We start from the raw sequence: 21738 nt of genomic DNA, 5'->3' as shown, positions 1-21738 counted from the left end.
TTTTTTTTTTTTTTTTTTTTTTGCTCGCTTTAACAAGACTGTCTGCCATGTACCAGTGAATAGGGGAAAGGGAGGGTGGGAAGAGCTTAGCAATAGGAATTTTGGCATTGCTGCAAGATGAATTTCTAATGAGGTTTTGAGAAAGAGCTTATTTTTTTTAAACAAAAAAGTGAAAAAAGAAGTGTTGTTTGCTATAGAAATGGAGAGAATATATCAATGACAGGAATGTTTATCGTTGAACTATTTTCAGTATTGCTTCCAAGGAGAGAAAAAAAAAAAGAGAGAGGGTGGGGGGAGATGGTTTTCTTTACTCCAGACTGCCTTTTGAGAGTGTTTCCCTCTTCGCTTCGGAGCACTGACAATCAGAATGTGTTCGGAGGTGGTGGCGGGTGGGTGGGTGGGTTTATCGATGGGTGGGTTGGTGGGTGGGAGGGTCGGGTGGGGAAAGGGATTCAAGAACTGATTTACCCCAAAATGCTCTGTAGAAGTGCCATGTCGTCTTATGTGTAAAAGCGAGCTCATGTGGTCTTTAAAAGCAATATCTCCTCTAATAAGGACTATATAAGTACTCCAGTTTTTTTTTTATTATTATTATTATTAATTTGTGAATATTTGAGGACTTTTTGTTTTTCTGTACAAAAAGCATATTAGATTGTTCTCATCTTAGGAGCGTTGGATTAACAAGCCTTCGGTTTTATGTGAATGTACAGTACGTAGACCTGTCTTTCTTTCATCGGCAGTAGAAGTGTAAATTTAGCGTAACGCATAAAAAGCTACCGGTCAGATCTTTAAATTTTTTTTTTTTTTTTTTTTTTTTTGCTGAGACGTTTTTAACAGTATATACAGCTGACCAATATATCCTTATAACTGACATGGTTGTATATGGTTTTTACTCTTTTTATTTTTTTATTTTTTTGTAGAGTTACATATTTTTTGCCTCTTTTTTTTTTTTTTTTAGCTGAGCGTACTTTGGTCAGACGATGTGTGACTGTAACTTTTTTTTTTTTTTTTTTTCCTCGGTTTACCAGTGCTCTCTTTCAGTAGTGTGGCTTCTTGTAACGAGCCAAAAAAAAAGTGCAATTTCTTTGACTGTTTACATACCGTATGTATATTTTTCTCCCTCTTTACTTTTTCTACCTAAAAGGCACTACATTATTGCCAGTGGATGATTAACTTTATAGCAAAGGTACACATAAAGAGTTATTTATCTAGTTTGCATGACCTGTAACCTTTGCCTGTTGCCTCTGACGGCGTGCATCTGATAAGCAAGACATCGAGGGGGGAGAGGAAAAAAAAAAAACAGCGATAACTCAATGCCATAGAATGTCCGCTCAAACATTTTTGCCTCTATATCCATAATAATAAAAGCATTTTATGTCTCCTGGTACTAAACCCTGTGGAGTTGTCGTGTCTCAGCCATCCTTCCTGCTGCGTTGGGGTGTTAAGTGGAGGTAACCCAGTTTGTGTTTAACAGTGCTATCTAGTGGCGTAAGGCTGCACGTCTCACATTGTGTCGTCCTCTGTAATGACCCACAATGGACGTCATTGGCTGTCAAAGGAGCACAACAACAAGATGGGGGGGGAGGGGTGCAGCGTGCCATAGAGACGCTCTTTAAATGCCCTCCTCTTTTGGGGCAGAGTTTCATTTGAACAAATAGGTCCTGTAAATCTTAAAAACCTCTTCAGAAAACCTAAAAATGGATTGAGAGTGTGTTTTTGGGTTTCTAATGATTAGATTTAATCGCCTGTTGTGCATCATGATGGATGGAAGTAGCTTCAAAACAACACTTCTGTAGACTTACATGTATAATCCTTGTTTTAAACATAAATATGTTTATTGGAGGCCCAAACTAAGAAATATCTACTTTTTTTTTTTTTTAATAGTTATTCATTCTCAATATTTCAAAGTCAACAGGTGGGGGGAAGGAATTTGCTAAGTCACTTGCTGGCACGAACAACTCAGATATGCTAAAAGGACAAACTATGCTGCCAACAATAATTGTTCACAGGCCACAGTCATTGAATTCAGGTTTTTGTGATCGTTTTCATGGCCACAGGCGTATTAAAACTCCTGCATCCAGGCATTGAAGACTGCTTCTTCTTACATTCGTGAAAGAACAGGTCGCTCCCAGGAGCTCAGGGAGATCCAGTGTGGCGCCATGAAAGGATATCAACTGTGCAACAAGTTCGGCCATGCAGGACGTGATTATCATGAGATAGGTCATCGACTTCTGCATCAATAACCATCTAATGCAAACATCAAGGCAGCTTAAAGGGGCCTAGTCATGTAATGTGACTGAATTTCACCGGCAGTAGCTCGCTCTGTTCACATACAGAGGTTTTCTGATTAAATTGTCACGTCCTGTTGGCTTATTATATTGTTTTTCTGTGTTTTACACATTGTTTTTGCTGTATTTCTTAGCAAAGAAAGTGCTTTTGTGTGTATTTACAACAACAAAACCACATGACCAAAAGTACCATTTTGCACGCACACGCAATGAGTAAACAAGGGGAAGTGATAGAGCCCACAGACATACACTGCAAAAAGGGAACTAAAAGTATGGAAAATTTTCTTTAAAATTAGTATATTTTTCCTTGATTTGAGCAGGAAAATAAGAATATTTGCAAATGGAATAAGATTTTTGCACTTGAAATGAGAACAGATAAGCTCCATCATCTTATTTGAAGTACAGGAAATCTAATTATCTTATTTTAGGGGTAAATAGTCCTATTTAGCTGGTCAAATCAAGGAAAAATATAAAAATTTCCAGAAAATCTTACTTCAAGTTCCCTTTTTGCAGTGTATACAACGTTAGAATGACGTTATAATGACTCAAACTCATAGTATATGTTAATGTTCACCAGTGAAAGGTAATGCCAGTAGATGTGAATCGGTTGGTAGAAATTATGCACATGAATGAGGCATCTTTGACTCGCTCCACTATGTCAACTCCAATATGGCAGCGATGTTGATGTGGGATTCAGCATTCATGGAGGAGTCTGTCTGTGATGGAGCCAAGCAACGCCCAGCCGAAGTGAGGAATAAATGAGGTAAATTAACCCTAACTCTGTAGATGGAGTTGGTCTTCAACCTTGCCAAGATGTCACTTTACTGCAACACGCTGCAGGGCGGTCTACTCATAGACATAATATAAGAGTAGACGCGTCATTGGGCGGGTTCTGCCTATGCTGTGATGCGTCAGAGCGTCCGCCATCTTAAATGTGGCAAATCTGCAGTTACTCAGTCACTTAAACAGTATCAGAGGGACTTTAATCTCTGAATATACTTTGTATTCGTAGTATTTTTGTTTTGTAATATTACAAGTTTATTTTCGTATCCCTTTAGCTTTCATTCTTTTGAATTTATTCTCCTAAAGAATAAAAATATTTAAAATAATCTAACCTGGCCCTATTACTCCAGGAGTAAAATAATTCTGCAAACTGTGATTATTCTGGAAATTCCCCCTTAATTCTCATAATATGATGTTTTTATCATAACATTATCACTTTTGTGTTTGTTTGTTTATTTTTAGTTTATTAACCTAGGACTTTTTTTCTCATATTATTCATTTTACCTCTTTAATACTCCCCCAAAAAGTCTGTTCCTAAAGGTTCACATGTAACACGGTTTTATGAAATAATGAAGACCACAATGTTTAGATTTAACAAATTGATCCTTATATTCATAACACATACACACACAAATATATATATACACACATATACATACACATATACATATATATACATACACATATACATATATATATATATATATATATATATATATATATATATATATATATATATGTGTGTGTGTGTGTGTGTGTGTGTATTTATTGCAGCACAGGAATGAGGCATCTTCTCTAAACCACGTTCACAATAACAGAACTCAACTTTTTTTCTGCCACATACAATATGGCGGTGACGTTGACGTACGAACCTGCGCCCTATGACGCGTCTACGTATATATGTCTGTGGGTCTACTGGCTCTTACAGCTGCGTCGCCATCTTGCTTCCTGGTGGTGCTGCCGTCAGATGGCACAACAATGTTTGTCTTCTGATCGTGCCCGGTGCAAAATTCTCTTACAGGCTTAAAAAGGAATGAGTAAACACCATCAGGACAAATGCTTGCCGTATGTTTTATTCGAAGATGAATGTATGGCATTTTGTGTTTTCTTTCTATCATCAAAACATGTGACTAGGCTCCTTTAAAGATTTATTAAAACTAGTGTTTGCATTAATTTTAAAACGTGTTTTTGAGTCCGGAGTTCTTTTACGATGTAGAAATTCGGACTGTCATTAGCACTGATAAGATATTGACGTCTCATACACTTTTAAGAACACTTCAAAATAAATTGGGCTATCCCTCATCATAGTTGATGACATTTCTGAAGTCTTTGCATTTTTTACACCAACACAAATGTTCTCAGATGTTTTACTGCAGAAGGTCTTTCACAGACATAGGAGTGGTAAACTTCTCAAGACTCAGAAAAAAAAAAGTCTTCCAGAAAGAATAAATGTGGGGGAACTGAATTGAAAAAGCATTTATTTAAAAAAAAAAAAAATGCTAAAAATGACTTAGTTCCAGCTTCATACTGTTTGTACCGGCTGTTTTATGGCAGTATCTTCCATAACGGGATTACGTTTAGAGTCCAGTTCATTGATTGCCCATTTTAGGACCCCAGCAGAGTCAACTTGACTAAACTCCTCCCAGGGAGATTGTTGCCTTTACGTCGCTGCTGGCCAGACGTCGACTTCCCCAAATCCTCCTGCTGGATCAAAGCTGGTTAAGCTACACTACGTTTTTCTGAAGCTAAGACAAATTAAGCACATATTCAGGGGGTGTACTAATATGGTTTTTCTAAAAGTGGCAACTGATTTTGGCTTCCTATACATGACATGCTGGGCTGTGTTTGGTAAAATGTAAAATGTTGTATGTAGGTTTTCTTTTTTGGTCATTCTCTTATATTGTTAAAGCTTGATATTCAATGAAGATATCTAGTGGGGGGGGGGGAATCCTAGTTTCACAACTGAGTCAGATCAAATTTGTTCAGTGTTAGGTTTGATCTGAACTACTAGAACTATCCTGTTAGTATAAAAACCTTTAGTGACAAAAAGGAATTGCCACGTAAGAGTTTAAATGAAAACAGCTGAATTTTTTTGGTTTGAACAGATCATTTTTATTTGGTGTATTTACAAACAAGCACATGCAGGAGGTGGACAACTGACTGACACCAGAGGGGCACGCAGCTATATGTTAACAGAGGGAATGGGGGGAGGGGGGGGGGGGGGGGGTCGTCTACAGGCTAGTTACACCAGAGAGGGAGAAAAAGAGGAGGAGGGGAAGGAGGCTTTTTGTTACGCACGGTGCAGCGAAAGTGCAGGATGTGCTGACACATGAAAGTGCTCACATCATCTCTACTTTCACTTCCCCACACGCACACGCACACACACACACACACACACACACACACACACACACACACACACACACACACTGACATGTTACATCCTCACACTTTAAGAACCCAGATAGATAGAGAGTTGTTCCTTTTTATACACCTTGGGATCAATAAATAGTACATCCAATAAAATTACCAGCTTTCACATAAGAAAAAAAAAAAAGAAATCAAAACAACCAGCTTTGTTTTTCCAATAATTTTCAATCTGAATATTGTTTTTATTACTATCCATTTGATGGTTTTTCATTTGTGACATTTATTTACAGTATGAGCATGTAATGGTTTCATGTACTGCTACTGGAGCTTTGCTGTAGCGTCAGTAATGTCATGCTACATGGCTCTGACGTACGCGCAAAACAAACCAAAAACAACAAAAAACGGCATTTTTAAGGACCGAGCTCTCCCTGATTTGTCGGTGGTGCAGAACCAAAACAGACATATTTGAATCTCTTTTCATCGGGTAACGTTAAAGTTTTTAGATATCTCGCAGAGCCTCAGATGTACACGAAACTAAAACGATGGCCTCATAAAACAGTTGAACGTTTAAGCATATGCATAGTCATCGATAACACCTAGAATCCAGAGAGAAACGAATAAATACGTTTATGACACAAAGCAAACACAGTTCATGTGAGCGATATCAGTACAAACTTCCACCATCACCACTATCATTAAAATCAATGATTATGATCGGGAGATAAATGCAGGAGCTGAGGAACAAGCTGAGGACCGGCCACCAAACCTACACGTTTTCTGCAGCATTTTACATCATTTCCAGGATGTTTTTAGTTCGGTTAGTGTATTTTTTTTTTTTAGGTTGTTTCTCGAACCACTAGATGAGCTACAGACTGCTTTGCCTCATATTTCACGACTGAGAGGGTTATGTCAATGTGTCATTCATTCATTCAAAGCATTCATGCTTATACTAATATGCATTCAGCGTAAATTATGAGCTATAGGTAATCATTTTCTGAAAATTACAGTACTTCAAAAACCCTTGAGTCATCCCTTGTTTCCTTTACACTTTCCTTCCGGTGAGCCAGACCTTTCTGTGATCTTTAATATGGGGGTTCTGGTTAGTGGTTCTTCAGACGTCTTTCAGAACAATTTTTGTTTGGACTTTGGCTGCTTTAAAAAAAAAAAAGAAAATCTGTCCAGAATCTGTCCAGTATGCAATTGTTAAGTGTGTGGGGAGACAACAAATATGTGGAAGAGAGTTTCTGTGGTCAGATGAGACTAAAATTGAACTTTCTGACCTATGTGCACACCGTTTGTGGTGCTGCACATCATTGTGAATACGCCGTCCCAAAGTGAAACACGGTGGCGGCAGTATCATGCTGTGGTAGTGCTTTTCAGCCACATAAAGCCAAACACAGGAAGGGAAACCTGTTCCAGGCTGTGGAAAATTTGACACAGGGGTGAAGATTCACCTTCCAGCAGGACAACAACCCTAAACCAATGGGACGGTTTGGACCGAAGCATTTTCATTTGTTGGGGAGGCCTAGTCAAAGGCCAGACCAAAATTCAAATCTGTGGCAAGGCTTGAAAAGTGATGATCACAGACCTTATCCATCCAACCAGCTTGAGCTACCTTGCAAAGACTAATTTGAGAAAATCAAATTTGTAGAGCCATAACCCAAAAGACTTCTAACTTCTACAAAACATTGATTCAGGGGGGGGAACTCAATTCAAATGCAAGCCACATTTTTACAAGGCACTGTAGGCCAGAGGTACGTGCTTTAACACAAAAATGTGTTACTGGACAGATATCAAGTCAAAAAAGCATCCCAAGTAAAAAGATAAAATAAAAATAAAAAGCATGAACTGTCAATCAAGAAAACCTTAAAAGATTACAGGAAAGTCTGGATCGCCGGGAGCAAAATTTAAAGACGTAACGAAGCTTTTCCACCTTAACGCATGGCAAAACGTTTGTAATGCAGACAGTACGGAGAACGGAAGATACTGGATTTTATGACTAAAATAAAGAATTCACTTTGCAGGACATCCACTTATAATAAATGAGGCGTGTTGGACTCAGTTCACTTATCTCATATCTCACAATAGTGTCACTATCTCTACTGTTTCACTGGTTTCTCTTGGACATCTATCTTTCTATCTAGGTAAAATCCTTCTCGGTTTATATAGCTATACACACGGATTTATTATAATTTATATATATTTATATATTTATACAGTCTTAATAGATTCGCTGAAACACACACAATCCGGGCCAGAGATGAGAGGTCGATAAGGAATCACAAATCTACACAACTACAATTCACCACATCGAGACACAGTATGCAAACAGGGGCTGCGGCCGCAGTACTCCAGCGTCCTTTGTTCACTTCCTGTCCCGCCGGCTGCGACTCTGAAGCAGACCGGACCCAAGACGTCGGCTTTTAACGAGCAAACCGGGCAGGGTCTCGGGTTCAGATCAGCGGCTAAAACACCGAGCGCAGAAATGAAACAAAGGCCTTAAAAGGGATGCTTCACTCAAACATCACGGTTTAAATTTGATCATGCCATCTGCTGCGTCCCTGCTACTTAAACCCATTAGCTACCAAACAGGATGAGTTTTAATGGGGAAAAAAAAGCCCCATATGTTCACAACAGGAGCGGGCCGGAGACTACTGGAGACGAAAGTAAAGCAGAACAGATGGCGTCACGCTCTGAACTCAAACCCACGTGAAATATCCCTTTTGGAGTAGTGCGGCCTTCTCACAAACCCTCCATACTCACTGAAAATATCTTTAATATGTATATATCTTATATCTATGTATTTAATATCATATTGATCTGAGGGCAGCAGTCACAGCGGCGATGTCACATGATGAGAGAGGTGTAGCCAATAGGGACCAGCCCCTCCTTGTCTCCCTGACGACATCGGATCCAGTCCTGATCCACGCCGCCCAGCACCACCAGCTCGTCGCCTTTGCAGAAGCTGAGCTCCGAACCGGCGCCGGTGTGGTCGCACAGCGTTCGAACGGACCTGAGGCAGGAGACGGGTTACAGTGACGGCGGTCCACGACAGAGGAGAACAATACCGTCAGCATGCGAACGGGACCGGATGAGTCACGATGAGGACCGGTCAGAGGGATGAGTCACCAGCCAGTGAAGTCCTTCGACTGGAGGAATGATAGCAGGAGCTATTCTGATCTCGTTTACACCCACTGGTGTCCTTGGGGAGTTCAACGGCGCTGAGACAGACCTTGGTTTGCCTCAGACTATGATGTCTTAATCTTAATGACTAGTCCATCGTGTTGCATAACTGATGCTCTAACTATGTCATCTGAAATTCATGTAAACGACAAAACAAGTCTTTTGGAGATGCAACAATTAGGGATGTGTTGTTGATTACCGACATCCGATTTGTGTAAAGCTCCAATTTGCCAAAACGTATTCTATCCGATTCTGACTTCTCCATATCATCTTAAATTAAACAGCATTTAAACTGTCTGACATCAGCTCAAACTAAATGTTTTCTGTTTTACTTAAGTTACAATCAGATTATTTCCTCTTGCTAAATGCCAGAACGATGAGCAAAGTCACTATTTAGAGAGTTTTTTTTTTTTTTTTTTTTTACTTTCTTCAAACTCAAGGTTTGTGAATATTTCCTTAGTATTCAGTGTAGGTATGTACGGTATGTATGCTGTACATATGATTATGTATTTTGTTTCTGCCCCATAAGCTTCCATTAATAGTACACGCCTTAAACCATTTTTTAATTTCTGATTCCTTCCTGGTGCTGACCCAAATGGTCAGGGCTGGTCAAGGGAAACTTCGGCTGATTTTGGTAACCGGTTGGCTTCTCAAAGCGTCTCTAATGACTGTAATTGTTATTTGCTGAAATTTTGTGAAAACCTCTCCAATCCTGCTGTCCATAAAAAGCATTAGGATAATATATCACTGTTAGTTTCACTGTGCATTACTTTAACTTGAGTTTAGGGTACCACCTTCAGTTTCTGTTTGGGGTTAATAATGTATTTAGCACATTTAGCACATTTTTCATCCAAGCCGAGTCGTTTAAAAGCTTCTGAAATATGCTAAAATGTGCCTTTCTTTCATGTTTAAATGAAGATTGATCGATGAATAAAACATCTGCATGTTAATGGAGGTAAAGGCTTGAGGTGGCCCTAACATGACCGTCTCCCTCAGTTTTGGTGCTCTCTACCTGAATTGTCTGGGCTTTTCCTGCATCTCCGTGGTGTCTGTCTTTTTCTCTGGATCGGTGTCCCGTCCTTCAGGAAATTCAGGGGTTCCTCGTAGTGTCGGGGTGGAGCTGCTGCTCACCATTCGGGTCAGAGCCGTGACACCAGGAGCTAACCACTGAGAGGGACGCCTGTGGATTGGAGAAATCACACAGATGGGGGTCATGAGATTCGGTACAAGACACACAGAGGGGATAAAGCTACGAAAATCCAATTTCCCTAGATTGTTATGTTCAGATTATTCAAGGAGATTATTTTTTTTTTTGCCCCCAATGACATGAATGATTGTGCAAAACTGTCATTTTTGCGCAATCAATCTTTCTCTTTAATACCCCACAGTTTTTCTACATTTGTCCGGGGCACATACTTGACAAACGTTTTGTTTAATTTAAATATTTCTCAGGGTAAAAAAAAAATGAGTATGAAAACTATATCAGTATTTCCAGACTTTGTTCCCTACTCCCTTATTGTATCTTTTAATTCAACTTAATAATAAACAACAGCGTTGTCCAACACAACCCTACATCATTCATAGTCACATCTGTAGACTTCAAATAGTGCAGTAGCTATATATATTATTAATGTTTTAATGTCTGAAATATCCAAATCAGTTTTCTAGTTCCTCAGGAAATTGTTTTCCATTCAGAGACCTTAGCACCAACTTTCAGGGCACCAGCTTCTAAAACTAAAAAGACGGTTTGGAACAATGAATTTATTAAGTTCACTAAAAAAAGCGATAGACTCGAGTTGAATCATGTGTTTTCCAGATTTTACATCTAACTTGAATACATTTCCTTATCTTTAGGTTTTCGATTCTTAAAAAACTCAAATGGGCTACCTAAACTTTTTTAAAGGAAGTGATCCAGTTTTGAAGCACTGTTAGACTTTCCCGTGCTGAACCACGCTCTAAAGTTAGAGGCTCACCTGGTTGGTGGTGCCTGACCCGTAGGGCTGTTGGGGCTTTTGGAGGCTCCAAAGAGTCGGCCCAAACTCCAGGGAACCTGAGCACCACTGACGGGGGAATAGTCACTTCCCGCCTGGTCCTGGAGGTCAGGACCATTGGTCTTTGTCTCCTCCTTTTTCATCGCAGACAGGCTAAAGTCGGCCAGGTTCTGGCTCAGCCGACCTCCCCAGCGCACCACAGCTCCCCAACCCTGCTGGATCACCTATAGTTCCATTAAAAATAAAAGATACAAGTCTGTTTGGCATGATCATGCAATTAGAAGTGATTAAAAACGCTGAAGGATAAAATACGGACCTGTCCTGCTTGATGAGTAAAGCTATCTTCCTCAACATTAGGAAGAGGTAAAGTTTCTATTTCCTTTTCCTGAACCCACAGCAGCTGAGGACTTGTTTGCCCAAAACTAAGTGGAGCCTTCACAGGTTCAGAGTCTGGATTTGTTGATGGCTCTGATCCTCCATTATTTAGAATTGGCGAAGAATTTGCATTTGCTGAATGTTCTGGACTTCCAAAGCTCACTTCTGAGAGGCTCTCTAGGTATTTTCCACCTGGGGTTTTGGGTCGGCCCTGTGGCGACAGCTGGAGCCCGGCATCCTGATGGGGAGTTCTGGGCAGCTCGGGCCTTTGAGCAGCCGCCTCCAAACGGTGGTGCTGGAAGAGCAGGTCGAGGTTGAAGGTGAGCAGGCTGAGGGGCTGCAGCACGAGGAGCAGCTCCTCAAACAGAGGCCGGAAGGTGGTCAGCGACAGACGCATAAAGGAAGTAGGGTGGTAATAGGCCTCCAGCACATCTGAGGTGAAGGAAAATCAGGGTTACACCATGTGCTTGCTTGCAAATATAGTATTTACAACCCTTTAGGAGTGGGCGATAAATCGATTTAATCGATTAATTAGAATTTACAATTCTTTAAGATTTCATTTTTGGAAAATCTGGATTTTATTTTGCCAATACACTCATTGGATTTCCATGAAGAGAGCATGTGATGCTGAATATATGTTTAGGCAAAATTATTGTCAAAATATTGTTAAGTGGAAACTTTTTTTTACCATAATACGAGGTACTTCATTTACTTATTTACTTTTTTTTTTTAACTTAGTTTGAAGTTCACAAGTGCAGCGAAGCCTGTTCTTAGCTCAATGTGTAAAACCACTAGCAGCAAATGTTTTATTATATTTTCATTGTTTATAATGGTACGGCTACCATCTTGTTTTGCATGTTTCACAGCTTGTTTTTAGTTGCACTTTGAATTCAGGTCAACTCCCTGATGAAATGCTTAACATAAAAAGCAAGGTTTTAAAATAATTTCTTTAATTTCTTTTTATGAAACAAAAAGGAGGAAAAAAATCGATTAATCGGATTTGGTATGATAAAATCTGAGATTTATTTTTTAATCCATATCGCCCAGCCCTACAACCCTTAGACTTTTATAGGACTGTAGGTAAATATTCTGAAAGCAAATATTTATAGTTGGTTTTATTTCGGGGCGTCAGAGAAAAAGGGCTGAAGGTAAATGTTCAACACATCTTTCACATATTTTTACAGGCTACTTCCTGTTGGTCCATCCCATTAAATACAAACGTTTTGTTGGTTGAAACTGAAAATGTGATAAACTTCTAGGAATATGCAACAACAGGCTCATCTGTGAAGGGTTTAGAAACGTACCGCTGCAAGACTGAAGATGAGACAGCCAGAAATCCAGAAGCTTGGTGCTGCAAGAAAAAAGCCAAAGAAAGGGGAATACTACAAGCTGCTGTGACAGGAACATTTTTAAAAGACAAAACGTCAAACTCTGGCACAGGGGTGAGTAATAAGAGCCATTTCTTACTTTAGCAGACCGAAGAGGAACGCATTGAACCTCTGCTTGCTCTGTCTCAGCTGCGGCAGCTCGCCAACTCGGATTTGTAGGTTAAATAAAGCCTGAGTTTTGGGACCTGGTGAAACAGTCGAACGAGGGAGAAAAAGAGGAAGACCGGTGATTGAAATACTGCTGTGAAGCTTGGCACTCATAAAGCGATCAATATCTGTATCCAGCTGGTTTCCTTTACTCAGCTTTTTAAACAATGAAAATCAACAGAGATGAAGCGCGGGGACAAATATAGTCAACGTTTATCGTTATCAGCAAGGGAGAGGAGTCCGCAACAGCTCCTTCCTACTGTCCGATCATTTGGTGTTTGGGATGCTACCTGTCCTTGTCGTGGCCTGCACCAGACTCCAGGCGGAGTTTGGCCTCCGGCCTGCGATCAGATCGCTCTGGTGAGGTTTCAGACCGTCTGTCAGCAAATTGTGCAGGGCGGGGCAGAGGCACTGCAGCACCACACGGCCCAGAGATGGATTTATGGTGCTGTCTCCTGACAAGGCCTGAGGAGAAGAGAACACGGAGGGGTGGTAAATGGGATTGGGCAAGTTAAAAGGTTTGTAGCAATCGAGAAAGATGTGTCTGGAAAGAAACGCTGACGGGAAAAAGGAGAGAAATATGCAACTTGTTGACGGGAAAAGGAAAGATTTGGTGATGAGGTTCCAAAAATATTATTCAAAGGGCATGTACTATTATTCAACTTTTCCTTTTTACCTGTGTTCAGGCGTGTAGCTTGCGAAAGTTTTATTTGATCCCAAGCCAGCATTGAAGAAATATGTTAAAAAAAAAATACTGAAAGAACGCAGCCAAACGTTTGTGACGAGTGATGTTCCATTTAAAGTGAGGAGTTCGGCCATCAATGCACGCCACAATGTTCATTCAATACAAAACTGGTGATAAAAACCTCTCCAGCTTAAATGTGTGTTTGTAAAGTGAAGATTCGTATGGTGATTTATCCAGTGAAGAAGAGGAAGTTGGGGGGGGGGAAGTGTGTGAGCGGTGGTTTGAAAACTTATTGGCACTAAAATGCTGACACTATTCAGATGGCTGTTTTAACCTCGGCCTTGGTTCTGACCAGCTTTTTGCTCTGTTGGCCCCGTGAGTCCACTCTCCATCTTACCCAAACAACTGTGCCACCAGAACACTTTAAATTAGGAAACCATGAAGCAATCATGCAAGTCTCACTTTCTTCCACATAATCTCTCTGTGTTTTACTTGTGAGACTTGATCTGCAGTGTCCCAAGAAAACATATTTCTTGGGACACTTTTTTGTAACACCTTTCCAAATTTGTAAGTCTTGAGTTTTCACACAAAAACAGGTTGTTTGGCTCTATAAAGCCACTTCAAGCTAATGCTACACGCGTTGAGGTTGGAAGCGAGGCTAAAGCAGTCCAACGACCCCTGCAGTCAAACCATCTCTCCCTCATTAGGATCTTTTGGACACAGAGGAAGAAGCAATGCTGCGAAAGCTAATCTCTGGGTGGGAGGGGGATCATTTTCTTACCTCAAACTTTATGCTCACAAACAACACCCACAATTTACATGTGGTCTGGATGTTTAAGTAGTCTGTCCAAGTTAACACATGAACTGTGTTGTGTCTTCATCCCTCAGCTTTGGGTCCTTCTTTCCCTTAAATCCAAGATTTCAAATGTTTCATGGTCCTGGAACAAAATGTGACTGCTTTTCGTGGGTGAGGAGAATTTTTTTCTCCCTCCTCTGTTTATTTTATAGAATCTCACCCATGTTTCCTGCATAGATGATCTTTGTAGCTAAAGTGCTTACTATACCCTTTTCGTGTGTCCATGAGGCAACAGACATCCATTCAACACTTTCCCTTTAAAAAGGTTGTTTTTGTCAAGAAAGCAATCCGTTATCCATCTACAGGTACACAGAGTGACGAGCTCCAAGCCTGTGGCACAACGTCATCATCCATAAATGGTAGTGCATTCCTGTTTTACCGAACATATCTTAAAACTCCCTTTTTTGAGGAAATATTTAAAATTCCCCTTATCTGCTTTGAAAACCAACAAAAGACTGGTTTGATTTAATTGTTGTGTTATACTACGTGATACGATAGCATGTATGCCCCTTTAAGGTGAAAATACAGCTAGTTTACAAATACATTTTAGGAGATTACATAATCTAACACTGATATTTTTCCCCAAAGTAAGCAGAAGAAAAAACTTTAGACGAGAGAGAAAATAAAATCCTTTTTCCAAACTATACATTTACATTGGAACATTTAGTCATGCATTAAAAAAAGAAGATTCCATCGCCACTTAAAGTAATTCAATCTGTTCTTCAGGGACTGACCTTCTGGACTATGGTCCGAGAGGAACTAAACTGAGCCAAGATGGCTTCCACTGCAGCACTGACTCCGCTGACCAGAGCTGAAGAGAAGAAACAATGAGGCAGTAACTGGGTTATAAGTTACTATGCAGTAGTAAAAAACCATGCAAAGATACCAAAGTAAGAACACACACTTTTCTTTTCCTGCAGACACAGAGAGGTCAAGCCGAGACCCCTCACAGGGTGCTCCACATCCTCGCCCATCCAGGGAACGTCTATCTTCTGTACGGAGCCGGCGAATGAGACACTGCGGACAGCTTACAGCGGCAGAGAGAGAACAATTACAAACAGGAATCTCTAAGCAAAACTAAAATATGAGTGTTATTAGCAAGTGAAATTAGACAGATGTAAGCAGATTGTGCTTTGATAACAATGTGTGAGCACATCCTGTGTGGGTTGGGTCGATAGTGGCTTTACATCTGAATCCATGATAATGACTTCTTGTCAGCTGGAGAGTTAAACAGAATCCCATGCATCAACCTCAGCTCACAAACAAATATTTCGGGACATGAATCAATACCGACTCACCTAATGCTTCCAATTCATATAATCGAATTCATTAAACAAGTTACTGAGATCTTACAAACTCCGTAACCTTTCATCGAAGCGCTTCTAGTGAGAATGTCTGGCCCCTTTGACACAAGTCTAATATTTATAGTAATTCTTTCAAAGCCGATTATAGGCAAATTGAGTTTTAAACAGGAGGGGAACAAAAATGATTTTCAAAAGAGCTGATTGTGACAGTCTGAAGGTTGCATTTTAAAGATTTTGCAGCCAAATTGTGAGTCTTTCTGAAGTTAATAGTTTTGTCACATTTAGTACCACAAATCCTACCCTTAAATGGAAGACTTAATGCATTTTTAGGTTCTTTTTTTAAATCTGCAAATATAAGAAAGTCATGTAGATACTGTATAATGATGTTTATCGATGACCAACATATAGTCTCTCTGACTTCCACAATCTATATGAACATGGCCAAATTGTCGCATATTTAAAAAAAGGTTCTTTAGTGAGAAGGCAATCATGATCCAGCTCTGTTCTGAGTGGACCAAAAATGACTTTCTCTGCTACTATTGCAGTGCAACTGTTTATAATAATGACCTCATGAGCTGCTGATTGCATTGAGGGGTATATGTTGCACTGAAACAGCATCAAAAGCTCACTTTTTATACCGTTCGGTCTCCCAGCAACCAGCACAGCCGAGCATCTCCTCAGAGAGAGCAACACATACCAGTTCATATGTACAATGGAGATGAACAAGATGCTGTAATTTACTGCTGTGGAGCTACTTGGTGAGACACAACCACCCCGTAACATTCCCCCAATTATATTTTTAAGCCAAATAAACAAGAGTCATTTGAATCGGTTTAAGATCTTGCTACAAAGAAAAAGAAGTGGATATAAACCTTTAATTTAAAAATTTAACATTCTTCACAGTATTTTAAAAAAACATCGTTATTATCTTAGTATTTTAAGTTAATTTGACAGTTTTACTGTTTTTAGGTTTCAAATGAACAACTTACCCCCAAAAGGTTAAATTTGAATATGGTCCGACGGTATTAGTGAAGGAATGTTAAGAATAAAGGTTTAGGTTTTGCAAGGTTTCGTTCCCGAAACACAAAACACCTTTCATGAATGTCTTCAAGAACCTCTATGACATGAACTTTCTTTTGTGAGTGGGTGTAACATATTCTACAAAGTTAAACGGTGAGGAAAACTGTGCAAACAAGAAGCTGAAAGAGCTGCTGGTGTTACCACAGAAGGAACCAAAGACAGAATAACGCGTGCAGACCCAGGTGCTTTGCACATACTGGTATTTAAATAAAATGAACAGTGAATATTAAATGTCTATTAAAAGCCTGCCTTAAAATGCCATGTTTATGTGATATGAGGGACCAAATGAAATCATTTCAGAGCTGTTTCCACTTGTAATGTGACATGTAACCTATACTGTTTACAATTAAACAATAAAAAAATAAATCTTCTTGAGGGAAATGCTGTATATAACTAAAATTTAGCAAAAATGCGGCACACACCCTTTAACTAATGCCTTGTTGAAGCATCTTTTGAATTTATTACAACTCTCTGTCTTTTTGGGTACACAGCACATTTTTCCCACTCCTCTCTGCAGAAACGCTCCAGCTGCATCAGATTGAGGGCCTCGCCTGTGCCCAGCCCTCCTCACATCTTCAAACAGAGCCAGCTCTGAGCTTTTGCTGAGCCATTAGGAAACGTTAATGTTCCCCTGGTGATGCCATCCTTTTATTGATTTGGCTATATGCTAGGGCTGGGCGATATGGCCTAAAAATAAAACCTCCCGATTATATTCCACCAAATCCAATTAACCAAAAGATATTCCCCTTTCATTTCATAAAAAAAACTACCACCAAAATTATTTTTAATAACTTTTATCTTAATCATCTTGTCTGGTAGATTTAAATTTAATATAGAAAACAAGTTGGCGGACCCCACTGTAGTAAAAAATGAAAATATAACACAAAATGTTTGCTGCGAGTGGTATTAGACATCTAAGATGCCTCACTGCATTTGTGTAACTTTAAAGTCATTTAGAAAAATAAGTGAATAAATTAAAGTACCTTGTCTAAGGGTAAAAAAAAGTTTCCTCTTTTAAATATTTTGACAATATAATTTCCTAGACATGTATTCAACAGTGCAATCTGTTACCAAAACTATTTCACCTTTTGGGACTGATGTAGTGATATAGATACAGCGCAAAGTTTTATGGAAGCCCAGGAGAGTGCATTGGCAAAAAAATGTTTTTTTTTTTTTTTTTTATAAATCTTCAGAAATTGCAAATTCAAATGAATCCATCCAATCCAATTATCGTCCAGCCCTAATATATGCTTTGGGTCATTGCTTGTGTTGATAGTTAAAGATCTTCTTCATTTTCAGCTTTCCAGCAGAAGCCTGAAGAGTTTGTGCCAACGTCGATGTCATCATTTCCACCTCGACTAAGCCCCCAGTTCCAGCTAAAGAAAAACTGCCCCAAATAATGACGCTGCCGGCTGTGGTGCTCTTTTCTTGATAATTTAACTGTTGGAATTATGGCCAAAAAGGGTCAACTTTGCTTTTATCAGAGCACAACACATTTTCCTACACGCTTTTGTGTGATCTCAAATGTGTTTTTGCTAAATTTAACATGGCGTAACGTTTATCTTCATAAGGAAAGAACTCTAGGTTGACACCCGACCACATCCAAGAGTCCAAGAGATTATTTTCTACACAGCGACTCTTTGCCAGGACCTCTTGCACCTTCTTTAACGTTGCTCCAGACCCCCTGGCCTGTTTTCTTCTCATCGTTTAATCAGTTTTGGAGTGGCGTCCATTACTTGTCAATTGATAATGACTGTTTTTATTTTATGTTCCACGGTTTATTGGATGCCTTGGAAAAACTTTTGTAACCTTCTCCTGACTGATACCTTCTGACAAATGGATCACTGTAATGTTTAGGAGCGCTCTGCGATTAGCATTAATTAGAGGACCTCTTTCTCTGTGACGAGTCAAAGAGATGAGCAAGCAGACGAACATTAGAATAAATAAGATTAAATACAAATAAATGCTAACAAGTCTTAATTTTGTTGAAAGTTCAATTTTTATCTGTTTGGGATTTTTTTATGCTGTAGTAAAGAAATATATATATATTATACTGAGGTTCAGGCACACAATAGGATAGTAACAGCTTTAGTTGTTATTAGAATAATACAACAGTATCAATCAAGACAGGGACCTTAGATAATAAAAAAATATTAAATCAATTTAGAAGAAATAAGATAAATGGAAATTAAAAGTAAAAAAAAGAAATGTCTTCTAAGTGGTAAGTCTGTATTGACGTCTAACATGATTTCAATTTGGTGTTTGATTCTGGACATAGCCATGTGCCGTGTTACAAGAGGGTGTGCTAACTTATCTAACCACATTATTCACGTTTTAAAAAAATATATATATATTATTTCTTACCATGCAGCCCCCCAATCTAATTTAGTTGGAATCAAATCATAAAGGTGAAAGGTCACATTAATTGTAGAAAGGTTCTAAAATTATTAACCCTGATCTAATTTAAATGACATTTTAAATCTGGCGGGTAAACTATTTAAATCCTCTGCATATAGAGATCAAACTGGTGTCAAAGTGGGGAGACAACGCACAACGTAAACACCTCGGCCCCCGTCATCTCCTGCAATTTTCCTTCTATAAAACATCTACGGTGCCGTGGATGTGCTTTGGCTGAGATGCATGTGTCCATTTCAACACGTCATGCAGAAACAGAAAGAAAAAAATACAGGGAGAAAAGGGCAGAACAGACCAACACAGACAAACAGATAGAGGAGAGACAGACTGAGGAGAGTGACTATAGACAGGCTGTGACAGGACCAGCTGTTCCCCGTCTGAAAGCCCTTTTGCAGATTTGAAAGGAGAGTGGAGATAGGACATATCAGATGACCTGCAGGGAGCTGCCCTCTGATATGATAAACAGCTACAGCTACTTTCAAAACGGAAAATCTCCCCAAAAGCTAAAAGAAGGAACAGCCGCTCCAGAGTGAAATACACAGAAATAAAAAAATGTCTAACAAAAAGAGAGAGAGAGAAAGAGAGAGAGAAAATGTAAAATGCAGTGTAAGAGAGAAAATCTTACTCGCCACATGTGGCTGCGGAGGGCCTTGGTAGAGCTTAGGGGGCAAGGGGGGCGCCCTGGGCGGGATGGGGGGGTAGAGGTTGGGGTAGTAGAGGGGGGCGGCGAGGGCGGGAAGGGTGTGTGAGCGGGGGAAGAGCGGGGAGTTGAGGCGGGAGAGCGGGAGCGCTCCGGAGCGGTGGGGAGGGGAGAGGGCGCCGATGGGCGAGAGGCGCGGAGGGGCGCCCCTGTGGAGCGGGCAGTTTTTCGGGTGGTACAGGTAACACGTGGGGAGGGGAGGAAGCTCTTTGGACATCCTGGCCTTAATGCTGCTGTCGTCTGCGCGAGAGCGCCTCTCTGCACACAGCGAATCCGCAGCATTCATGCTGCCTGAGTAAGTCATCATAACATCTACGTTCTTATACGGAGTGGTGCAGCCCTGCGTCCCGGCGGGCGAGGCGTGGGTGTCGCCTCGCTTCCCCACATCGCTCCTGTAGAGGGAGTCGAAATTACACCTCGAGTCAACGTCCCCCATGTCGGTTTTGGAATCGCTGACGTACTCATAAGCCGAATGTGTGTTTTCCCTGAAAATGTCTCGGTAGTAATGAGGAGAGTCTGCACCAAAGTCCGCCAGGGAATCATTAAACCCAGAGCCTGCAAGGGAGCCGAGGTCGTCTCTGTGGACGCAGGCCGAGCCCGCAGCGGCAGGACCCCACGGTTCGCTGGCCTGTTTGTCGGAGGACCACCGACCTGCGAGACGCAGCGAGCTGCGGGGCTCTGGGTGGAGGGGCGGGGGGGCAGAGTGCAGGAAGTAGGGTTGGGGGGGCCGGGCAAGGGAGAGCGGGGGTGAGGAAACTGTTCAATTCAGGGCAGGGGGGGGGAGGGGGTATATTAATCAGGATAGGGTAGATGCAAAGCCAAGCAATGGACATACAATGGATACAACCGAGTGGGATGGATGGGTGAGAAAAAAAAAACAAAGTGAGATAATGTGGCAAAGAAATGGGAAGGAGAGAGAAACGGAGAGAGAGAGATGTGGAGAATGTTAGCGTAAAAAACAGGAAGAAAAATGCACAATCCTGACAGTACTTCAGCACAAATCTTCATCACGTCTAATAATAGTGCATTAAAACATGGCTGACGCTTAAAAAGTGACCATGGCAGACAGCGGGGCTGATTTATGACGATCACTTCCACACACTTTAATGTCACGGGGCAGTTTATCAGCACTGACGGTGATCCTGAGGTTGTAAAAGAGTAATCCTGAGCCACACTCGACCTGTCCCACCTGAGATGTTCAGACTGCAGGTGACCAGATGTTCGGCACAGCTGTCCATATATAAGTTACCAGACAAAAATGAAAGCAGATCTGGCAGCACCTTAATTCTATCTTTTGACCAGCAGATGGCAGCTTTGAACAGAAGTCCCTTGATTTTCTGATTTAAAAAAAAAAAAAAAAAAACTAAACAGACTGAACAATAAACAACACTCTCCATACTTCTACCTTTCTCTGTCGGCTTGGATCCGAACGGCATGTTTAATAGACTATTTATCAACACATTATGGTTTGTTAGGGAAGCAATTCTCAATTTTTTTCTTAATTTAAAACAGAAAATCCTTCAAGTTGAAACTACAGTTTCTTAAAAAAGTATTCATACCCTTTGACCTTTTCCACAAAGTTTCATGTTACAGCCACAAAATTCAGCACGTTTTGCTGGGGTTTTAAGTGACAGACCAACACAAAGCAGTGAATAACCGCTAAGAGGAAGTAAAATGAATGCATTGCCTTTAATCGGTTTTACAAATAAAAAACTGAAAAGTCGTCTTTACTTTGACATTCCTTAATAAAATCTAGCGCACCCAATTTCTCCACAGTCCACATGCATGCATTTTAATTTCTGCATAAATCCAGCTATTATATAGGGATCTATAGGTTTGTTTTTTTTTCTAGAGGAAATTAGTGAACAAACAGCATTGCGGAAACCAAGAGAGACACCAGACGGGTCAGGGATGTAGTTGGGGGAGAAGTTAAAGCTTTCAAGATTAATTAATCATCCTAAAATGTATAGTATAACATACTGTAAGCTCACTAAAACACGGCTGGCAACCTCCGCTGACAGGATGGGCAGGGAAGGCGTTAATCGGGGAAGTAGCCAAGAGGCTCATGGTAGCTCTGGAGGAGCTGCAGAGGTCCACAGCTCAGGCGGAAGACGCTGTTGAATGGAGAGCTGTTAGTTTAGCCGTCCTATTCAACTTTTCTGCCTGCATGCAA

General features: G+C 40.4%; 1 protein-coding gene across 2 annotated transcripts in view; it reads right to left on the bottom strand.

Annotated features, from left to right (window-relative positions):
- Positions 1 to 5158: 5158 nt before the first annotated feature.
- Positions 5159 to 21738, bottom strand: part of rusc1 (RUN and SH3 domain containing 1) — a 28228-nt gene continuing 11648 nt past the window's right edge. Inside the window, exons 3-12 of one of the 2 annotated variants that reach the window (XM_036134333.1) lie at positions 19491 to 20321; positions 14971 to 15093; positions 14801 to 14877; positions 12816 to 12990; positions 12458 to 12563; positions 12295 to 12341; positions 10932 to 11422; positions 10598 to 10839; positions 9637 to 9804; positions 5159 to 8454 (exon numbers count right to left, since the gene is read on the bottom strand). In XM_036134333.1, coding sequence (XP_035990226.1) covers positions 8289 to 8454; positions 9637 to 9804; positions 10598 to 10839; positions 10932 to 11422; positions 12295 to 12341; positions 12458 to 12563; positions 12816 to 12990; positions 14801 to 14877; positions 14971 to 15093; positions 19491 to 20321 — 2426 coding nt within the window. In that variant the 3' untranslated portion in view covers positions 5159 to 8288. The remainder of the gene's footprint in view (positions 8455 to 9636; positions 9805 to 10597; positions 10840 to 10931; positions 11423 to 12294; positions 12342 to 12457; positions 12564 to 12815; positions 12991 to 14800; positions 14878 to 14970; positions 15094 to 19490; positions 20322 to 21738) is intronic. The other variant, XM_036134337.1, reaches the window with a different exon arrangement.

This window comes from Fundulus heteroclitus, chromosome 3, assembly GCF_011125445.2.
Source record: "Fundulus heteroclitus isolate FHET01 chromosome 3, MU-UCD_Fhet_4.1, whole genome shotgun sequence".
Taxonomy (NCBI): Eukaryota; Metazoa; Chordata; class Actinopteri; order Cyprinodontiformes; family Fundulidae; genus Fundulus; species Fundulus heteroclitus.
This window is presented reverse-complemented; position numbering and strand designations above follow the sequence as displayed.